At 59.8% G+C, this 19045-nt stretch overlaps 1 protein-coding gene across 1 annotated transcript; it reads right to left on the bottom strand.

The window, feature by feature from the left end:
- Positions 1-5468: 5468 nt before the first annotated feature.
- LOC144279438 (guanylate-binding protein 3-like) lies at positions 5469-18509 on the bottom strand. Its single transcript, XM_077840942.1, has 10 exons — positions 18177-18509; positions 16825-17033; positions 16588-16715; positions 14828-14937; positions 13631-13824; positions 10503-10745; positions 9330-9604; positions 8713-8925; positions 7230-7332; positions 5469-6620 (listed from the first exon to the last, which is right to left on the bottom strand). The coding sequence occupies exons 2-10, from the start codon at positions 16997-16999 to the stop codon at positions 6190-6192; spliced, it is 1872 nt and encodes a 623-aa protein (XP_077697068.1). The 5' UTR covers positions 17000-17033; positions 18177-18509; the 3' UTR covers positions 5469-6189.
- Positions 18510-19045: the final 536 nt, after the last annotated feature.

A 19045-nucleotide genomic window follows, 5' to 3' on the forward strand; every position in this document is an offset into this window, starting at 1 on the left:
TTGTCCTGGGGATAATGCTGCAGCCAGTTTGAACAGGGGGCTGGAGCCGTAACCAGCCCCTTCGCAGGAGCACACGGGATTGTTCGGGGTTATTTCTGGCCAGTCTGAAAGGTCTCTCCCGAGGGGGAGCAGGAAGGTGCCGCGTTCAAGCCCCGCTCCGGTCGGACTCTCTCGCCTTCAAAATGCGGCCAGCCGGAGACAGCCCGGGAGTCCCGGCGAAAACTCACCTCCCTCTCCCCGAAATGGAGTTTCCAGCTGCTCCAGCCGTGTCCGGTGCGAGCCCATCTCCCGCCCCAGCGAGGAGCTCGCTCCCTCCCCGGCACTTCCCGCTCCAGCTCCATCCCCTGCTGCCGGCACCGCCAAGGGGCAGGGAGAGCAAACGGAGAGGAGTCCGTGCCGCAGCCAGGGAATCAGGGTGGGGCCCCAAATTTTTGGGTGCCTACATATGCCTAAGGATGGTCCTGCCCAGGCCCTGCGAGGAAACGCGACTCGCTCAAGGTTGCGTATGAAGTCAGTGGCACAGCAGGGAGAGAACCCAGGAGTCCTGGCTCCCAGCCCCTCCCCCCCCCAACCAGTAGACCCCACGCCCCTCCCGGAGCAGGGGAGAGAAGAACCCAGGACTCCTGGCGTCCACACTTCTGCTTTAACCACATCCTACCTTAGGAAACGTAGATGGCAAGAGATAAAACTTTCCCTCCCCCTTGTTCTTTATTCCATCCGACCCCCCCGAGATCTTTATTCCAGACACTTCTCTGCACTTCCCGCTTCCTTCCCTTTCCACCCCACCAGCTCCGTGAGCTACCGACTGGCCCAGCTGGGATCCCGCAGCTCGGCCAGACCAACCTTCGGCCTTCAGGCTGGTCAGACCTGGAGGGCGACCGGACCGGCCACAGAGCAAGAGAGTCGCTGCCCAGCTCGCCCGAAGAGCCGCAATTCACCCGCTCGTGGAGGGAACGTCCCAGCCCCTGGCTTGGTCTCTGCCGCCCTCCCCTCTCGCGCCTCGGAGGGTGGCTTCTGAGCGAGACGGGGGGGGCATAGCTTGTGGGGGACCCACTTCTGTGGGGGAGGGACGCTTTCGCGCTCACCCAGCGCTCCTCTTCCGGGCGGGAACCTGAGGCCTGGGCTGGCCGAGAGTTCGGGGCCAGGCAGCTTAGTCAGCCCAGGTGGGTCTGTGTCCACACACCCGCCTTGCGCCCCCCGACGTACGCGCCCTGCTCCCCCCAACGAATAACACCGCCTCCACAGGCAGCGCAGGGCTTACGTCGGTGGGGTGAACCCGGTGTGGACACGGCGGGTTACTCACCTGGGCTGTCCCCTGCTCACACCTGCCCGTTTCATGGCTCCCTGCTCGGAGCCGTGACATGGACAGAAACCACTCACAGCTCAGGCTGTCGCCCCAGAGCGAGTGGGGGGCTGCAGCTAAAGCCTGGCTGCCCCCTCCCCAGGGTCCTGGCTCCCCGCTAGGCTGGTGCCTGGGCTCCCCACTCCCCACAGAGAGCCTGGGAGCCACCTGCGCTTTGGGATCCCTGTTCCCCAGTGGGGAGTGGGGAGCTGAGAGCCCGGGGGGGCAGCCCAGGCTCTCAGCCCCCCACGCTGCCCCTGTAGGGTGGTGGAAATGCTCCTGGTGTGGACATGAACCACCGCCGTTGTCACGGAGTCCCCGGGCGATGCTCTGGACCTGGACCCACGAAGCCAGGCAGGACTCTGGGGGAGTCTCCTCTCAGGGAGCAGCCTGTCTGCAGGACACACAGCTCCCCCGGCTCCACCTTCCTGGGTCTGACCTCGGGGCATTCAGCCTCCTCTGCCCCTCCCTGCGCTTCCCACAGCCAGTCCGCCCAGGCGGGGTCCTGGGGAAGCCAGAGGGTCCTGCCCCTCAACTTCGCAGTCAGAAGGGACTCTCAGCCAGACAGTAACACAGAAGGTTTATTAGACGACAGGGACATGGTCTAACACAGAGCTTGTAGGTGCAGAGAACAGGACCCCTCAGCTGGGTCCATTTTGGGGGGCAGTGAACCAGGCAACCCCGTCTGCCCTTCACTCCATGTCTCCAGCCAGCCTCAAATTGAAACTCCCCCCAACCCCTCCTCCCCTGGGCTTTGTCCCTTTCCCCGGCCAGGAGGGCACCTGATTCCTTTGTTCTCCAGCCCTTTAGCTCTCACCTTGCAGGGGGGAAGGGCCCAGGCCATCAGTTACCAGGAAACAGGGTGTCGGCCATTCTCTGTGTCCAGACCCCTGCACACCCCTGCCCTCTAGGACTCTGCAACGATCATACACCCTTATCCCACCACCTAGATACTTAAGAACTGCCTAGGGGAAACTGAGGCACCCCCACACTATTCAGAGGAACCATTAAGAACAGTCCCACTTCGTCACAACCATAAATCCGGCAGTTGCTGTAAGTCGACCTAACATAGATCAACTTAGTTTGTAGGTTTCAGAGTAACAGCCGTGTTAGTCTGTATTCACAAAAAGAACAGGAGGACTTGTGGCACCTTAGAGACTAACCAATTTATTTGAGCATGAGCTTTCGTGAGCTACAGCATCCGATGAAGTGAGCTGTAGCTCACAAAAGCTTATGCTCAAATGAATTGGTTAGTCTCTAAGGTGCCACAAGTCCTCCTGTTCTTTTTAGTTTGTAGGTCAGAGAATCCCTTCGTACATTTCCCAGACCTCCAGAGGAGCTCGGTGTGGCTCGAAAGCTCGTCTCTCGCCCCAACGGAAGCTGGGCCAATAAAAGCGATTCCCCCCCGCCCCACACCTTGTCTCTCTAGCGTCCTGGGACTGACACGGCTACTGCTGCACTGCAGAGTTTTCTTATGGAAAGTGAAAGCAGGATATGAAAGATTGAATTTTACTGGGGCCTGGGAACAACACACAGAGCAAATTCCAAGCCTCCCATGCCCACTTCTCTGGGAATTGTAATAATTGTCTATCAATAGGACGGGCCAGTCCATCAGAAATGAACTCTGTCACGGTTATGCTTCATGCCACGCAGGCAGAGATGGGAGATAAAACCATCACGTCCTCTTGCAGGAAGGCTGCAGAGTAACATGACTTCACTGCGCAGAATCCAGGACGATCACACACGAGAACCAAAACCGGAGAGAGACAAAGCAGGCTGCTCCCAAAGGCTGAGAAGCCCAGCTCCCCCGCACCTTGCTCCGGGCTCGCTCTCGGCAGACTGGCTCAGGTTGCACGCTTCCTTACAGAGCCCCCGACCTGCCAGCAGGCCCAGGAAACCCCTTAAAGATTTAAAGCAACAGGGTGGCATTTTCACACAGCCTGTGATACACCACCAGTCTAGCTGTTCAGGGCAGAGCCCTCGCCTCTGTGTTCTTCCCGCTGTACGTCTCCAGGCTGGTGCAGCTAGCGCAGAGCCGGGGTGGGTCTGCCCCCCGAGCTGCCAGCCCAGTGTAGACGTACCGTGAGTGCGAATGGCATATGCTGTCCAGGGAGCTAACGCAGAGCACTACGAACTATCTGGGCTGGGTCTTCCCCAGCACGGCCAGCAAGATCAATGGGCGTTTGGCCCCAATGGGCTCAGGCAGGGCTGAGCATCCCACTAAGTGCCTAAAGCCCTTCGGCAATCTGCCCCCTCAGCCTGGTTTCGGGGGGGACGGGGACGAGTCCCCACAGCGCCTGACAAGTCTGAAAATCAGCCCCCAAGTGTCTCAAGGGGAGAGGGGTCGGAGAAGACCCGGCCAGCCCACAAGCCAGCAGCTGGAGTGAACCTACAACTTGCAACCACAACAGATGCTGTTATTTCAATGTGCAGGTAGATAGCAGTCTTGCACAAGTGTCCACACACACACACACACACACCCCGCAGGGCTCGTCCCCTCCAGCAGGGGGCGGCAGGGACACACACACACACACCCCGCAGGGCTCGTCCCCTCCAGCAGGGGGCGGCAGGGACACACACACACACCCCACAGGGCTCGTCCCCTCCAGCAGGGGGCGGCAGGGACACACACACACACCCCGCAGGGCTCGTCCCCTCCCGCAGGGGGCGGCAGGGACACACACGCACACACAGCACAGGGCTCGTCCCCTCCAGCAGGGGGCGGCAGGGACACACACACAGCACAGGGCTCGTCCCCTCCAGCAGGGGGCGGCAGGGACACACACGCACAGAGCACAGGGCTCGTCCCCTCCAGCAGGGGGCAGCAAGGACACACACACACACCCCGCAGGGCTCGTCCCCTCCAGCAGGGGGCAGCAGGGACACACACACACACCCCGCAGGGCTCGTCCCCTCCAGCAGGGGGCGGCAGGGACACACACACACACCCCGCAGGGCTCGTCCCCTCCAGCAGGGGGCGGCAGGGACGGACACACACACACACACTGGAGACACAGTAGCAATGCCCAGAGTATGAACCGTGCAGAGCTTTCAGTTAAAAGCCGATTGTTCGGCACGCTCGGCCGTGCTCGCGCCCCGGCAGGTTGCCTCGCGCCCGGCTCTGCAGCACAGAGTCCCTGGTGAACATTCGGGGTGTTCTGGTCGAAGCGGTTCGAGTTAAATGCCCAGACTATGCCCCACCCCCGCTCAGGAGTGGGGGTCCTGCCGTCTGACGCCCCCGCGGAGTCCCTGCCTGTGAGCCGGTGGAGAAAGGCAGAACAAGAACTGCCGGCTGGGAGCTAAAGCCAGACACGATGCAGCTGGAAATAAGACAATTTAACCAGGCGGGTGATTAGCCACGGGAACACGCTCCCAGGGGAAGCACTGGATCTTTGCAGGGCCCCAGAGCCAGACCGGCTGCCATTCAGAAACCTGCTGCTGCCCTTCTGGCCCGTGGGGTTGGCTGATTACTGGGGCATCGCAGGGTTGTTTCTATTAAGAGGAGAAATCGAAGCTACGAGTCAGGTCTGTTCTTGGGTGCGATCCTGTGTCTTTACAACAAATGCCCACCCAGGCCTGCCTCCTGGACTGCAGTGGAGACATACAATAGTGGGAAGTTTCCTTGCTCAGACATCCCCAGTGTGCCTCTCCAGCCGGATCTGTGCCTAAGAAGCTGTCCCTTTGCTTCCTGCTCGGGCTCACGCTCGCTCGCCATTGCTTCTCTCCCTTTCTCCTGGATTTTCTGCTCTAAAAACCCACAGACACATCAGCCCGAAACCTCAGCCCCTGCCTTTGCAACCAGGGAAACTACCTGCCTTTAATTTTTGCTCTAGCCTCAGCCTGTGGCCCAGTGCCTTGGACAGTGGCTTCTGTAATTTCCGGCCATCTCACTCCATGAAGGGGCTTAATTGCTCCTTCCATTTAGCTCCGATTGTAGGATCTTCTCCATATCAATATCTGTCAGTGTGCAAGGGGGAATCTAATGCTGCAGAGCCTCATGGGACAGCTGCGTGCTTCCGCAGAGGAGAGAAATAGCCCCTCCACCTCTGTGTTTTCTCAGTGTGGAGGGAGAGCGACTGCAATTGACTCAGGAGTGTCGTTAATACAGACACTGGGACAGGGCTGCTCCAGCTGATGCAAACCTGTTTAATTCATACCCAGGCTGCAGGGTACAGAGTCTCCCGGCGCAGGGAGATACAGGCGTTGGAGAGCTTGTAGCTACGTGCCAGCAGCTCCTGTTACAGCCGGGGGGATAATGACCTAGCTTTCAGCATGCTGAGCTGGGGAAAGGAGACATCCCCACAGCTGCCTCTCCCTAGACACCCGGCAGCCCCGTTCCAGCGCCGGCAGCGGGGAGAGCCCTGGGAGTGGGGTTGCATTTACACATTTATAGGGGCAGAGAGGGAAATCGGAGCCATTTGCTGGAGATCCCCGTGTTACCACTGTGCATGTGGATAGCACCATCCGCTCAGCACCTAACAGACAAACAACGCTTTGTCCTCCCCACCCAGAGGGAAGGTCCCCATTTCACAGAGGGGAAACTGAGGCATGGAACAGTGATGTGATCAGCACAAAGTTACACAGAATTACAGTGTAGGAGGTGGGGAGAGAACCCAGACATCCTGGCTCCCAGCCCACCTGCTCTGACCACTAGACCCTGCTTCCTTACCAGAGCTGGGGACCGAACCCAGGAATCCTGTGATTTCCTTTTGCAGACAGCTCCAGGCCCTGTGTTAGTAGCTGTGGGGGCTGGCAGATCACAGGAATTAGTCAGCAGAAGCTTTTGATTCTAAAGGGAAGCAGCGTTTGTGGGACTTGCCGCCAGGGAGGACCCCACAGGGGCCCGGCTACTTTCGTCTCTGGGTTTTACTCGGGTTACTCATCCCCTTCCCCTGCTGGCGCCTGGATGTCAGAAAATCGGACACGCTGGCGACGGTTCTCAGCCCCTCCTTGATGGTGCTGAAAAGGCCTGACAGAAAGTCAGTTTTGCTGGCAGAGCTGATCTCCCGCTTGAGGCCCGAGATCTCGTCCTCCATCAGCCTGGCTTTCTCCGCGAAGCCCTTCTGCAGCATGGCCTCCTGCTCCTTCAGCTTGCTCTCCAGCGCCCGCTCCGCCTCCTGCCGGGCACCGGCCAGCTCTTCCGCCACCTTGGCCTCCAGCTGCTTCACGTTCTCCTGGTGGCTGCGCTCCTGGTCCTTCATCAGCTGCTCCGTCTGCAGCTGCTTCTCCTCCGCTGCCTTCTGCTGCTGCTCCAGCAGCTCAGCCTTCTGCTTCTCCTCTTTGGGGGGAAAAGAAAGGGGGAAATAGAGGCACAACCCCTCCCCCAACCGCCCGGAGCAGCCCCCGGGCACCACGCAAACCCGCGCCCCCGACTCGGTTGGCATGAGACAGGGAGGGGTAACTAGGGAACCATTCCCATGCCACCAGCGTCTCAGCATGGGACCTACCTAACCACAGCTTGAAGGACAGTTTGGATGGGGACCCACAGAGCCCTGGGCATGGAGGAGTAGGAGGCATGCAGAGCCCTGGGCATTGGAGGAGTGGGGGGCATGCAGAGCTCTGGGTGTGGGAAGAAGTGAGGGGCATTCAGATCACCTGGCATTGGAGGAGGGCCAGGGGGTTGCAGAGAGTCTCTAAAATAAAGGGGGCTGGGAGGGGGCACCTGGGGAGTTTGCTGGGGCGGGGGGGATGCAGGGAGCTCCTGTTGGATGCAATGAGTTTGGCCGACAGACGCTCTGCAGCGTGTGACCCCGGTATTCTTTGCAGTCTGCCTGGCCGTAGCACCCACGAGCCCCAGTCCTGGCCCAGGGCCCCGCGGCACCAGGCGCTGCACGGACATGCTGCAGCGACAGAAACCGGGGGCAGCAGCTCGTTCACAGGAGCTCACCGGCCACGTGCTTCTCTGCCTCAGTCAACAGGTTGTCGGCCTTCAGCACGGCCTCCGCCTCCGCCTTCTTACTGGCCAGGAACTGCTCCAGAGCCTCCTCCGCCTGGACCAGAGGTGGCCAAGTGCTGGATTATTCATCCAATCGATATGCTAATGAGCTCCCTCCTTCCTCAGGGGAGCAGGCCTCTCAGGGGGACTCTATTCCGCCTCGGGGCAAAATGTTCTCCCCACGAAGCCGGCGGGATCACAGGGGCTGGAGTCTGGGGTGGGGAGATGGGAGCTGAGCTGCAGCACAGGGGCTGATCCCACCTCTCTGCGGCCTCATGCCCTCGGAGGAGGAAAGTTGACGCTTTGGTGGGGGCTTCCCAATGGGTTAGAAAGCAAGCGACCGGGTCGAGAGGAGCTGCCTGCCGGCAAGGAAAATGCTCACACCCGCTGGTAAATTTGGGGTGTTTCTCTATGAGGTTTGCTCTCATTCAAACAGGAAGCACTTCGGGGACGTCCTACGCCCTGTGCTATGCAGGAGGTCAGACCCAGTGACCACAGGGGTCCCTCGTGGGCTGAGAATCAATGAACCTATGACACATGTGGTGTCATTTCACCCAGGGCCCAGTCACTGTTCATACAGAGCCCGATCCAAAGCCCATCGCAGTCAATGGAAATATTTGGATTGGACCCATTCAGAGCGGGGCAGGATCCTGGGGGGAATTTGCCCCCAGTGCCTTTCTGCTCAGAAAAGCAGCTCCATGACCAAGGGGCTTTGTGGGACCACGGATTCCCCGTGTGGGATCACCATGGGCCACAGTGACTGCAGGTCACAATCAGATCCAGGGGCGGATTTACCATGAAACACACAGTGCCCCGGCATGGGGCCCCCCAACAACAGGGGGCCCCAGGGCCGGGCACTTAGGCAGCTTAGCACTGGCAGGAGGGGGGCTGCGGGGGCAGAAGCTGTGGGGGGCAGGGGAGCAGGGAGGGAGGCTCAGGGGAGCAGGCGGGTGGTGCAGGGGGTGGGAGCGCTGCGAACGCGGCTGGAGTCAGGAGGAGCAGGGCAGCCACAGCGCTGACCGAAGAGAAGCGACGCTTTCAAGCAGAAACCGATGCGTCTCTCCAGCCACCGGCTGCGTGGCAGCCCCCGCTCCTCCTGAGTCCTCCGGCCGCGACTTAGCTCCCATGGGGGAGATAAGAGAGAATGTTCCCCCCCACGGGGGGGCGGGGAGAAATGAAGCTGAGCACAGGGCCCCAATAACTCTAAATCTGTCACTGATCAGAACCCGGTTACCCCACGGCCTTTCCCTGCCGTTGCCCCTCTACTTTGTCCTCAGCGAAACGGGGAAGCCTGACTCAGCCGCTGGGGTTTAGGCACCAGCTCTGCTGACGAGGCATGAACCGGAGCAGAATCCGGCTCCTTCTCTCGGAGCTGAGCTCGCTGTTGTGACTGCCAGGCTGGAGCAGGGGTGGGGGGCTAATTTCAGACACTCACCTTGACCCCTTTGTTGGCCTTCGCCCGGTAATCCTCCACCACCCGGTTCTGGTCCCTGTCGTAGGCCTGGTACCCGCCGGGCTGGGAGTAAAGCCCGGCGCTGAGTTTCTGCTGCATGGCGGCCGAGAGCTCCTCCAGCAGGGCGCGGCAGGTCTGCTCCGAAACGGCCTCGTTTTCTGCGAGGAGGTTTGCGTGTCGCTCCGTGATCCCGGCCTGGGCAAGGAAAGGGAGAAACCCCATCGCAGAGCCACGGCTGGGGCTGGATTCCGGTGCCCTCCCGCCTCCTCCGGCTGAGACCTGCGCCTGACAGCGGGTCACTGGCCAGTCGGGGGATTGGGGGAGCCGAAGGCTCACTGGCCACTCGGGGGATCAGAGGGTCACAGATTCATTGGCCAGTCGGGGGATTGGGAGGGCCAATGGTCCACTGGCCAATCGGGTCACCCGGGGATTGGACGGTCCCTGGAGCACGCACCAGGTTTCGGTCGGGTTTCCGTACAGCACGTGGCACTACGGGGCCCTGACCCACCACTGGTGCCCAGCAGGCCCCCCTGCCCTGCAAATCCACCCCAGCAACGCTCTCCTTGCTGCTGGGCCCGGCCCGGGACCCCCGCACCTACCACCAGCTGCTTCTGGAACCCCTGCTCCTCGTCCTTGAAGGAGCGCTGCATGAAGAGCCGCAGGGCGTCCGCCTCGCACCTCCCGTGCGCCGCCGAGAGCTCGCCCAGCTCCGCCGGCAGCCGCAGCCCCCCCATCCCGGCCGCGTAGCCAGCCAGCGCCTCCCTGAGGGCTGCCTCGTTCTCCATGGCGGCCATGGCGGTCACCGCGTTGTCCAGGCAGGGCACCTGCCCGCTGCGGATGGTGCCCACGTAGCTCTGCACTAAGGAGCTGAACCCTGGGCGAGGGAAGGGGGAGGAGTAAGAGCTGGGGGAGGAGACTGTACATTTGTACAGCACCTGGCCCCCCAAGGACTCTGCTGGGGAGTTTGTCCCTATTCTCCTCCGCACCGACCCCCAGGGGGTAGGGGTTATTCCAGCCGCAGACACAGAGCTCCTGCTTTTAGCTCTGGAGACCCTGGTCCAACGGGGCTCTTCTGGGATTCGAAGCGCAAGAGGCTCGAAACGAGCGTCCTCTGAGCAGAGCCAGGGCTCCATCGCCGGGCCCAGAACAAGGTCAGCCCGGGGGGAGAGGCACCCGTCACACCCAGCACCATGTCAGCAGGGCTCTGCCTGGCCTCTCTGCAGAGCTGGGACCAGGCTGGGGCCGTTTAACCTGCAGATTGCCAAGGCGGGTGAGTGTCGTCACCTGTCCGAATCTGAAGCCAAGTGGCTCAAGGATCCCTGAATGCAGGAGAACCCCCAGTTTCCATCTCTGCTACAAGACCCGGTGCAACCCACGGCAGAGTGTGTTACAGGTGCCCCCCACGACCATCAGCAGGAGATCCGAGTGGTCACAGCCCCGCTAGGGGACCCTCGTCTCTCCAGCTGCAGGGGTAACCGCTCCTGCTTGTGAGGGTTCTGCTTTCACCCCTGGGGTGTTGGGCAAGAAGGCGGCTGCCAGACAGGGACAAAGGGAGAGAGACCAAGGACCCAGGGCACCAGGGGATCTCCCGGAGTCACAGACAGTTCAATTCTCCAACACCTGCTAAATGTTCTCTGAAAATAGCGCCCCCCCCGCATGCAGGGGAAATTCCCTCCCTCCTCAGGGCTGGGTTTCTCTCAGCCAAAGAGGGTAGATTGGCCGGCAAAGCCATCAGTCTGTGTCTCCACAGAGCAGCCGCGGGGCGAACGTACTTTGCCCATTGACCAGAATCCCTCCTTTAACTGTCTTGACGTGGGAGCACTGGAAGACGTAGTCACAGAACCGGCGGGTCTGGTCCAGGAACTGTGGGTCCAGGGCACTGGTGGGCAGCGAATCCAGCTGGCCCATCTCCTGCCGCGACGCCGGCTGGACAAACACGAAGCACTTGCGGGTGGGGAAGAAATTGCGGATGCACTGTCGCGGCAGGTTGTAGTCCATCACCTTCTTGTTGTTGCCTGGAGAGCCAAGGAGAAGCAGAATGCTACACCCAGCACTGGGCTAATAAAGGAGTTTTGAGTCATTGGAAGCTTCCAAACATCATGGAAAAATTTGGCTTAGGTCAGGTGGAAAATGAGAAGTTTTGGCAAATTGAAAAGCTGAAAAAAATCTACTTTGGGGCCAAAGGAAACCTGGTGTTTTCATCACGGCCGTTTTTAAACATGTTTGGAGTTGGGACATGGAATAAAATCAAATGGAGATTTTGGAACCAAACGTTATTTAAAACCAAAAGAAAAAAAATCCAGTTTTGGGGTTTTTTTTTATTATTTATATTCCTCCCAAAGGAACAAGTCAACAAACCCAACCAGAACCTGTGAAATGGCACCTTAATCTGCAGGTTTCACCAGACCCAAACGGTCGGCCGTAGCTACACACCTCTCCCAACCGCCGCTCAGGAGCTCCGGGGATCGGAGTTGCAGAGCTCGGAGGGAGGCAACATAGAGTTAGGGTTTGGGTTTACATGGGTAGGATATGTCGAGCTGGGATTAGGCTTCCTGTGGGTAGGCCACTGAGAGTTAGGATTAAGGTTCCTATGAATAGGGTTTCCTGCCTTTGGGTTCTTGTTCATATGGGTAGGGCACTTGGAGATAGGTTTAGGGTTTCCATGGTTAAGCCACTTGGAGTAGGGTGACGGTTCCTATAGGTTGGCCACTTGCAGGTAGGGTTAAGGTTCCTAGAATAGGGCTCCCTGCCCTTATATTACGGTTCCTATGCATAGGTGCCTTGGTTTAGAGAACCTATGAGGAGGGCTCCCAGCCCTAGGGTGAGGGTTCCTGTGTGTAAGAGTTAGAGTAAGGGCTAGGGCTCTATGCCGTAGGATGAGGGTTCCTGTGGGGAGGCTACTTGGGGTTAGGGTTTAGGGCTCCTATTGGTAGGGATCGCTGCCCTAGGTTTAGAGCTTCTAAAGGGAGACCACTGGTAGGTAGAATTACAGTTCCTATGAAGAGGGCTCCCCGCCCTTACATTAGGGTTCCTATGGTTAGGCCACTTGGAGTCAGGATTAGGATTCTTATGGGTAGGCACATAGAGTTAGTGTTTTGGTTCACATGGGTAGGAGAGATCAAGTTGGGATTAGGTTTCCTGTGGGTAGGCCACTTAGAATTCGGGTGTGATATTGCACTCCATAATATTGTATGGAAATATGCTTATGAGTGTAAACATAATGTAACTAGAATACGCTTTATGCAACAGGTCTCCAGTAACGATCATTACAAAGCTTATCATCTACTGAGTGTGGTCATCCTATCGATATGAGTGTATCACTCTTGTATCTAAAACTAGAAATATGAAGTATAACTCTGAGGTCCTCTTATAATTTTGCGAAGTGTGGGCCATTGGTGGTGGTTTAGAATCTTGATGGCTCCCATCGACTAGGGCAATTGGTTATAAATAGCTCTGTTTACTTGCAAACCTTCCTGGGTATGTGTAGGCCAGCCATGGAAGAATGGAGGCTGGGGGGGTCTCACAGGACATGTGACCATGTCACATGACACTGGAATCCATGGAATCCAGGAGGGATGGGGACCCAGAGAGACAAAAGATTCCCGCCTGGTGCCAAAGCTATAAAAGGGGGTGGAACAGAACAAAGGGGGCTGGAGTCATGAGAACACCCCAGCTTCCCACCTAAGATGTCTGCTGGAACTAACAAGGACTGTACCGGGGAAAGGATTGGGCCCAGACTAGGAAGGAGTCTAGTCTGTGAAAGGTTTCAGAGTAGCAGCTGTGTTAGTCTGTATCCGCAAAAAGAACGGGAGGACTTGTGGCATCTTAGAGACTAACAAATTTATTTGAGCATAAGCTTTCGTGGGCTACAGCTCACTTCATCAGATGCATGCTCATGAAAGCTTATGCTCAAATAAATTTGTTAGTCTCTAAGGTGCCACAAGTCCTCCTGTTCTTTTAGTCTGTGAAAGAAGCTTACTGAAACATCTCTGAGGGTGAGATTTTATCTGTGATCAGTTTCTTAATATATTAGGGTTAGACTTGAATGTTTTGTTTTAGTTTGCTTGGTAACTTACTTTGTTCTGTCTATTGTTACTTGGAACCACTTAAATCCTACTTCTTATACTTAATAAAATCACTTTTGCTTATTAATTAACCCAGCGTAAGTGATTAATACCTGGGGGGAGGCAAACAGCTGTGCATCTCTCTCTATCAGTGTACAGAGGGCAGGCAATCTATGAGTTTACCCTATATAAGCTTTATACAGAGTAAAACAGATTTATTTGGGGTTTGGATGCCATTGGGAACTGGGTGTCTGGGTGCTGGAGAGAGGTGACCTACTGAGCAGTTGTTGGTTAAAGTCTGCAGCTTTGGGGGACATGGTTCAGACCCTGGCTCTGTGTTGCAGCAGGCTGGTGTGTCTGGCTCAACAAGGCAGGGTTCTGGAGTCCCAAGCTGGCATGGAAAACAGGCTCAGAGGTAAATTCAGCACGTCAGGTGACAGTCCCAAGGGGTCTCTGTGACCGAACCTGTCACATAGGGGTAGGGTTCCTAGGAATAGCACTCCTCACTCTTAGGTTAGGGTTTCGGTTGGACCTGGCCAAGGAACGTTCACAGTCGCGAGGGCCAAAAAGGGCCCTATATTGTTCCCAGGCGCACCCCCATCCGTCTATCTCCACCGCGTGTCTCTTACACCGTCGGCTCATTGGGGCAGGGCCTGTATCTTTGTTCTGTGTTTGTGCAGCGTACTGGGCTCCTGGGCCATGACTGGCCATGATCCTCAGTGGCAGGAGCTGGGACGCCGGGGTAGATGGGCCCATGGGTCTGATCTCGGGGGCAGGGAGGAAGCAGGTTACCAGGTGTGATGGGCCCCTCCTGCACACAGCTGACCCCAGCTCACCTTTCTTCAGGGCCAGCGCATGCTCCAAGTACTCATCCTCCGTCACCAGCTGCCCCTCGATCCTCAGCTCCAGCGTGAAATCCCGCACGGCCCAGATGAAGCTGGGGAAGAAGCGGACGAACTCTGTGTCCTCCTCCAGGTCGTCCCCTCCCTGCGCCTTCACCTTGATGTGCTCCGTCAGCTCCGACACAAAGCTGGGCCGGGGGCTGAGGACTCAAACTGGGGCCAGACCTGGATGGTACTGCCTAGCTTTGGACTAAAGGGGGGGAATCCCAGCCTCACTTCCCCCAGTGATCACCCCCCAAGAGCCCCTGACCAACATCCCCCAGGGGCCACCCCCCAGGACTCCCAGAGCCGTACCCGCCAGGGACCACCCCGCAGGAGCTCCAGCCCCACATCCCTCAGGGCCCATCTGTGACGAAGCGGGACTGTTCTTAATGTTTCCTCTGAATATTGTGGGGGTGCCTCAGTTTCCCCAAGGCAGTTCTTAAGTACCTAGGGGGTGGGATGAGGGTGTATGATCATTGCAGAGCCCTAGAGGGCAGGTGTGTGCAGGGGTCTGGACATAGAGAATGACTGACACCCTGTTTCCTGGCAACTGATGGCCTGGGCCCTTCCCCACTGCAAGGTGAGAGCTAAAGGGTTGGAGAACAAAGGAATCCGGTGACCCCCTGGCCCGGGAAAGGGACAAAGCCCAGGGGAGGAGGGGCTGGAGGGAGTTTCAGTTTGGGGCTGGTGGGGGACATGGAGTGAAGGGCAGACGTAGTTGTCTGGCTCACTGCCCCCCAAAATGGACCCAGCTGAGGGTCCTACAAGCTGCACCTACAAGCTCTGTGTCAGACCATGTCCCTGTCGTCTAATAAACCTTCTGTGTTACTGGCTGGCTGAGAGTCACGTCTGACTGCGGAGTTGGGGGGCAGGACCCTCTGGCTTCCCCAGGACCCCGCCTGAGCGGACTCGCTGTGGGAAGCGCAGGGAGGGGCAGAGGAGGCTGAATGCTCCGGGGTCAGACCCAGGAAGGTGGAGCCGGGTGAGCTGTGTGTCCTGAAGACAGGCTGCTCCCCGAGAGGAGACTCCCCCAGAGTCCTGCCTGGCTTCATGGGGAGCAGTTCCAGAGCATCGCCCGGGGACTCCATGACACCATCCCCCAGAGCCCCCAGCCCCATGCCCCAGGGGCCACCCCCCTGGCAAGGATACTGCAGCTGCTCCATGGCGTACTGGTCGATGGTCCCTTTGCTGTTGTAGGCCAGGGTGCTGCTCAGCAGCACGGCCAGCGCGAAGATCCACACGTCGTTCTTCGTGTCGCCCTGGGCAGGGAAGCGGGGGTTGGATCTGAAACACGAGCCGCCCATGCTAGCGCCAGCCTGGGATCCCAAACGGGGGCTCTCCAGTGGGAGCAGGGAGGGGATCTCCCTTTTGGGGTTGGCCTGGAGGCGACACGCTGGATGTCTGCCCGGTGCTGGGCCCAGCCATCCCTGTGCCCAATTCTGGGCCTGGCGATTCCCGCGCCCAGTTCTGGGGCCGGCCATCCCTGCTGGCTGGTGATACATTGGGGAGAGGCCGGAGCAGAGCCTCAAGGACAATTTGAGGGTTCGAAGTCCTGCCCCAGAGCGAGCGAGGCCAGGGCTCCCACTGTTGAGCTGGGCCCAGGGCAGGCTTCGGGGCACCGCGATCCCCGTCTGTCCGTCCGGACGCGGGGAGCAGAGATTTGCTCGGGGCAATGAGCAGAATAAGGGGTGGGGGGTGCAAGCCAGCATCTGGAAGGTGAAGCCAGGCAAATTCAGCCTGGAAATGAGGTGCCCGTTTTGACGAGGGAGGGGAATGAACCCTGGGAATAGCTGGCCCAGGGGCACGGGGGATTCTCTGTCCCTGGCAGCGTTTGAATCCCAGGGTTGCCAACCATCAGTAAATTCAGGGACAGTCCGTGAAAAAGCGCTAAACTTGGACCTGCCCATAAATTCCATAAACCCATTTAGATATTAATAAAAAACCACGAGCTTTGCAGTGGACCTGAGGTGTCCCTCCCCCTTGGCCCCGGGGCAGCCCCAGGGAGTCCACGGTTCCCGGGGCTGGGGGGGGCGGAAGGGAATTCTCCTGGCGGGGGTCCCTCCGACCTGCTGCCGGCTGCTCTTCTCTGCTGCCGGCTTTGAACTCTTCTGCGGCGTCCCCAGGGTCAGCTCAGCAGCAAGGTGGGGCGGGTAGGCGGGCGTCCAGCACACACCCCTGCCGGGCTCCTCGCGGCGGGGGGCTTGGGGGTCGGGGTACAGCGGGCCAGGCATAGCAGCCACCCACAGGCTCCCTGCCGGTAAGTCACAGCGGGGCTGTCACCGGCTCTTTATAGTACGTAAGCATGTTTCCGTAAAAAGATGGGGTTCTCCGTAATTTTTTTCTATAGTGTCCATAAATATAATTTTCAGCAGTTGGCAACCCTGGCCAGAGGCAGCAGGACAGACAGGCTCCCCCTGGGTCCCCCACCCCAGCTCAGCCAAGACTGGATACACCTGGAGGGGGGGACACACCCCCCCCCACATCAACACCTCCCCCCCACCACCAGCCTCCAGGTCCGAGCTTGGGCAGGTGGCTCCACCCCCGGGGTGGGGGGGCAGTGGAGCAGGGCAGCGGGGGAGGAGGGGCACCCCCACTTGGGAGGAGTCACTTAGCTGCTCCACCTGTCCCCCCACCCCCCGCAGCTTGGTCCGTCCACCCCCTCTAGACACTGCCGCCCCTGCCGGCTGCCTCTAAACGCCTCGGCAGGCCAGTGGGAGGGAGGTACCGGCACGGGGCCCCCTTGAGTACAGCACCCCCGGCCGGGGCCCAGCCACCCACCCCTTAGACCGGCCCTGGGGCCAGGCTGGACAGTCACAGGGTCCCTCTGGACTTGGGATCTCAGAATCTGCTCCCCAGGCAAGAGCCACATGGCCCCTTCCTCCAGCCCCCTCCTGCTGCCCCCCACTCACCTTCTCCACGTCGCCCAGCCCCTCGGTGTCCAGCAGCACCAGGGTGTGGCCGGCCCGGCGGGGGTGGGGCAGGCACCACATCCAGATGCCCTTGGTGTGCGACTGCACCGTGGAGCCCAGCGAGAACCCTGGGGAGAGAGGAGACGGGGTAGAGACCCAGCGCCCGGGGGGAACCTGCCCCCTCGCTCCCGGCGCCAGCCTGGGGCCGACGGGAAGGGGGGCTGGGAAACCTCTCACCTTTCTTCTTCCCGGCCAAGGAGTTCATGAGATAAGACTTGCCGGTGCGGTACAGCCCCACGATGGCCACCACCACCACGGGCTGGGCCACGCCACGCAGGATGTCCAGTGCCGCGGGGTTCACCTCCAGCTCCCCGTCGGCCCCGTTCCCCACCAGGCACACGGGCTCCTCCATGGCCACGGCTAAAGCGAGGGAGCAGCAGAGAGCCCTGCACAAAGGACAGGAGGGTGTCAACAGCTGGTGCCCAAGGCGCTCTGCCCCAGAGGCACGCAGAAAGGGAGCATTTTTCCCACATCTCCTCCCCCCCAGCAACAAATGGCTCCAACCTCAGGTGTTATGCCTGGGACGACCCATAGCTGGAACGAGCAGTGAAATAGGTCACTGTGTCATCGTTAGGTTTCAGAGTTAACAGGCCAACACTAGAAACAAGGCAGTTCATGCCACTCACAGGGCGTTCGGCTCAGGCTCTCTGCACACTCAGGCAGAAAACCCTGTCTGGACGAGATCACATTTGGAAATGTTTTCTTTGCAGCCACAAAGGCTGCCAGGGCAGGGCTGGATTCTCACTAGCGCTAGGGCCCCATTGTCACTGCTGATCATTTCAGCAGGAACACCCAGTCCTTCAAGCGTCGGGCGTGGCCGTCTTACTCTGTTTCCACAAAAGCAATGAGGAGCTCAAGACTAACAGATGTATTGGGGCATAAGCTTTCACAGGCAAAAAGCCCCCTTCACTGTCCTTGTGCCTCTTCGTATGGTTGGGGGATCCCAGAGCCTGGGGGCGAGGCCAGAGCGATCCCGGAGCACTGGACTGGAGCAGGCTAAACACCACGTGGCCCCAGCACCAGGGAGATGACAGCACCCCGCAGGGCCCTGATCCGGTTGGGTCTCACACAGCCGGGGAGGGGGCTGGGTTCCCTGTCCATTTCCTGACACCTCCCCCCGCCCCACATGTGGGCCAGCCAGTCCCGCTGCTTAAACTGTCCTGTGGCGTTTGCACTGCCGGGACCTCCCTGGGTAACTCCCTAAGGAGCGGGTGGGACAGGCCCTAGGCACGGCTCAGGGAGGGGACTGGGGGCTGGGAGCCAGGACTCCTGGGTTCTATCCCCAGCTCTGGGAGGGGAGTGGGCTCTGGTGGTTACAGCTGTGGGGCTGGGAGCCGGGACTCCTGGGTTCTTTCCTGGCTCTGGGAGGGGAGTGGGGGCCAGGACTCCTGGGTTCTATCCCCAGCACTGGGAGGGGAGTGGGCTCTGGTGGTTAGAGCTGGGGGGCTGGGAGCCAGGACTCCTGGGTTCGTTTCCCAGGGCCAGCAAGGCAGATATGTCGCGCAGGGGGAGAGCCGGGGGTCTCCTACCGGGGGCTGGTCGCTCAGCGAGGAAGCCGGGTGAATTCAGCGGCGGGGGGGCGGGCAGCGTCTGTCCTGCTCGGTCACCAGCCCCAGCCAGTCTGGAAAGTGGGAGGCAAAGACACCCAGAGCCCAGCTCGGCCGCTTCGCGACACCTCTGCTCCTCCTCCAGTGGGGCGGGGCTGGGGGACCGGACTCCTGGGTTCTCTCTCTGGCTGGGGGGTGCTCGGTGAGTGACAGCTCCCCCCTCCCCCCGCAGCACAGGGAGCCCGGCCCAGCCCTGGCAGCTGCCGACCCACATCCCGGGGCGGGGGACGAGCCGGGTCTGGCGGCTCCAATCCCTGAACGTGTCCGACTCAGATGGAAACCGAAAGCGGCCGGAGCCTTTCCGAGCAGGGGGCTGATTCCGAGAACCCGGGGCGGGGCGAGTCTCTCCCAGCTGGGGGCCCCGGTGGGGACGATCCGGCCGGGGGCGCGGGCCGGAGCCCTTGGGGGCTGCGTCTCCATCCTGAGGGTGTTTAACCCCGGGTTTGCCACGCCGGGTTTCCAGGCGCGGAGGCAGCTCTTGGCAGTACAGGGGCCATGACACACGGCACAGCGGTCCCGAGGGCACGCAGGAGGAGGCCTCACTGCAAAGCCTCACCCCGCCTCCCTGCTTAGATGAGATGAGCCCCAGTGTGCGAGGAGTGGGGGGTGTTAGGGCAGCTGGGTCCGACCCTGCTCTCCACCCCCTCCCCCAGTGCCGACCCGGGGTGACCCCGCTGCTCCCCCAGCCCGGATCAACCCAGCCCCACGTTAGCAGCCCCCTTTGCTCTCAGCTGCACGCCCGGGTTACAGCCCCAGGTGCCCTGTGCCCATGGCTGGCACCTGGCCATGAA

The sequence above is a fragment of the Eretmochelys imbricata genome, chromosome 24 (genome assembly GCF_965152235.1).
Source record: "Eretmochelys imbricata isolate rEreImb1 chromosome 24, rEreImb1.hap1, whole genome shotgun sequence".
NCBI classification, from domain to species: domain Eukaryota; kingdom Metazoa; phylum Chordata; order Testudines; family Cheloniidae; genus Eretmochelys; species Eretmochelys imbricata.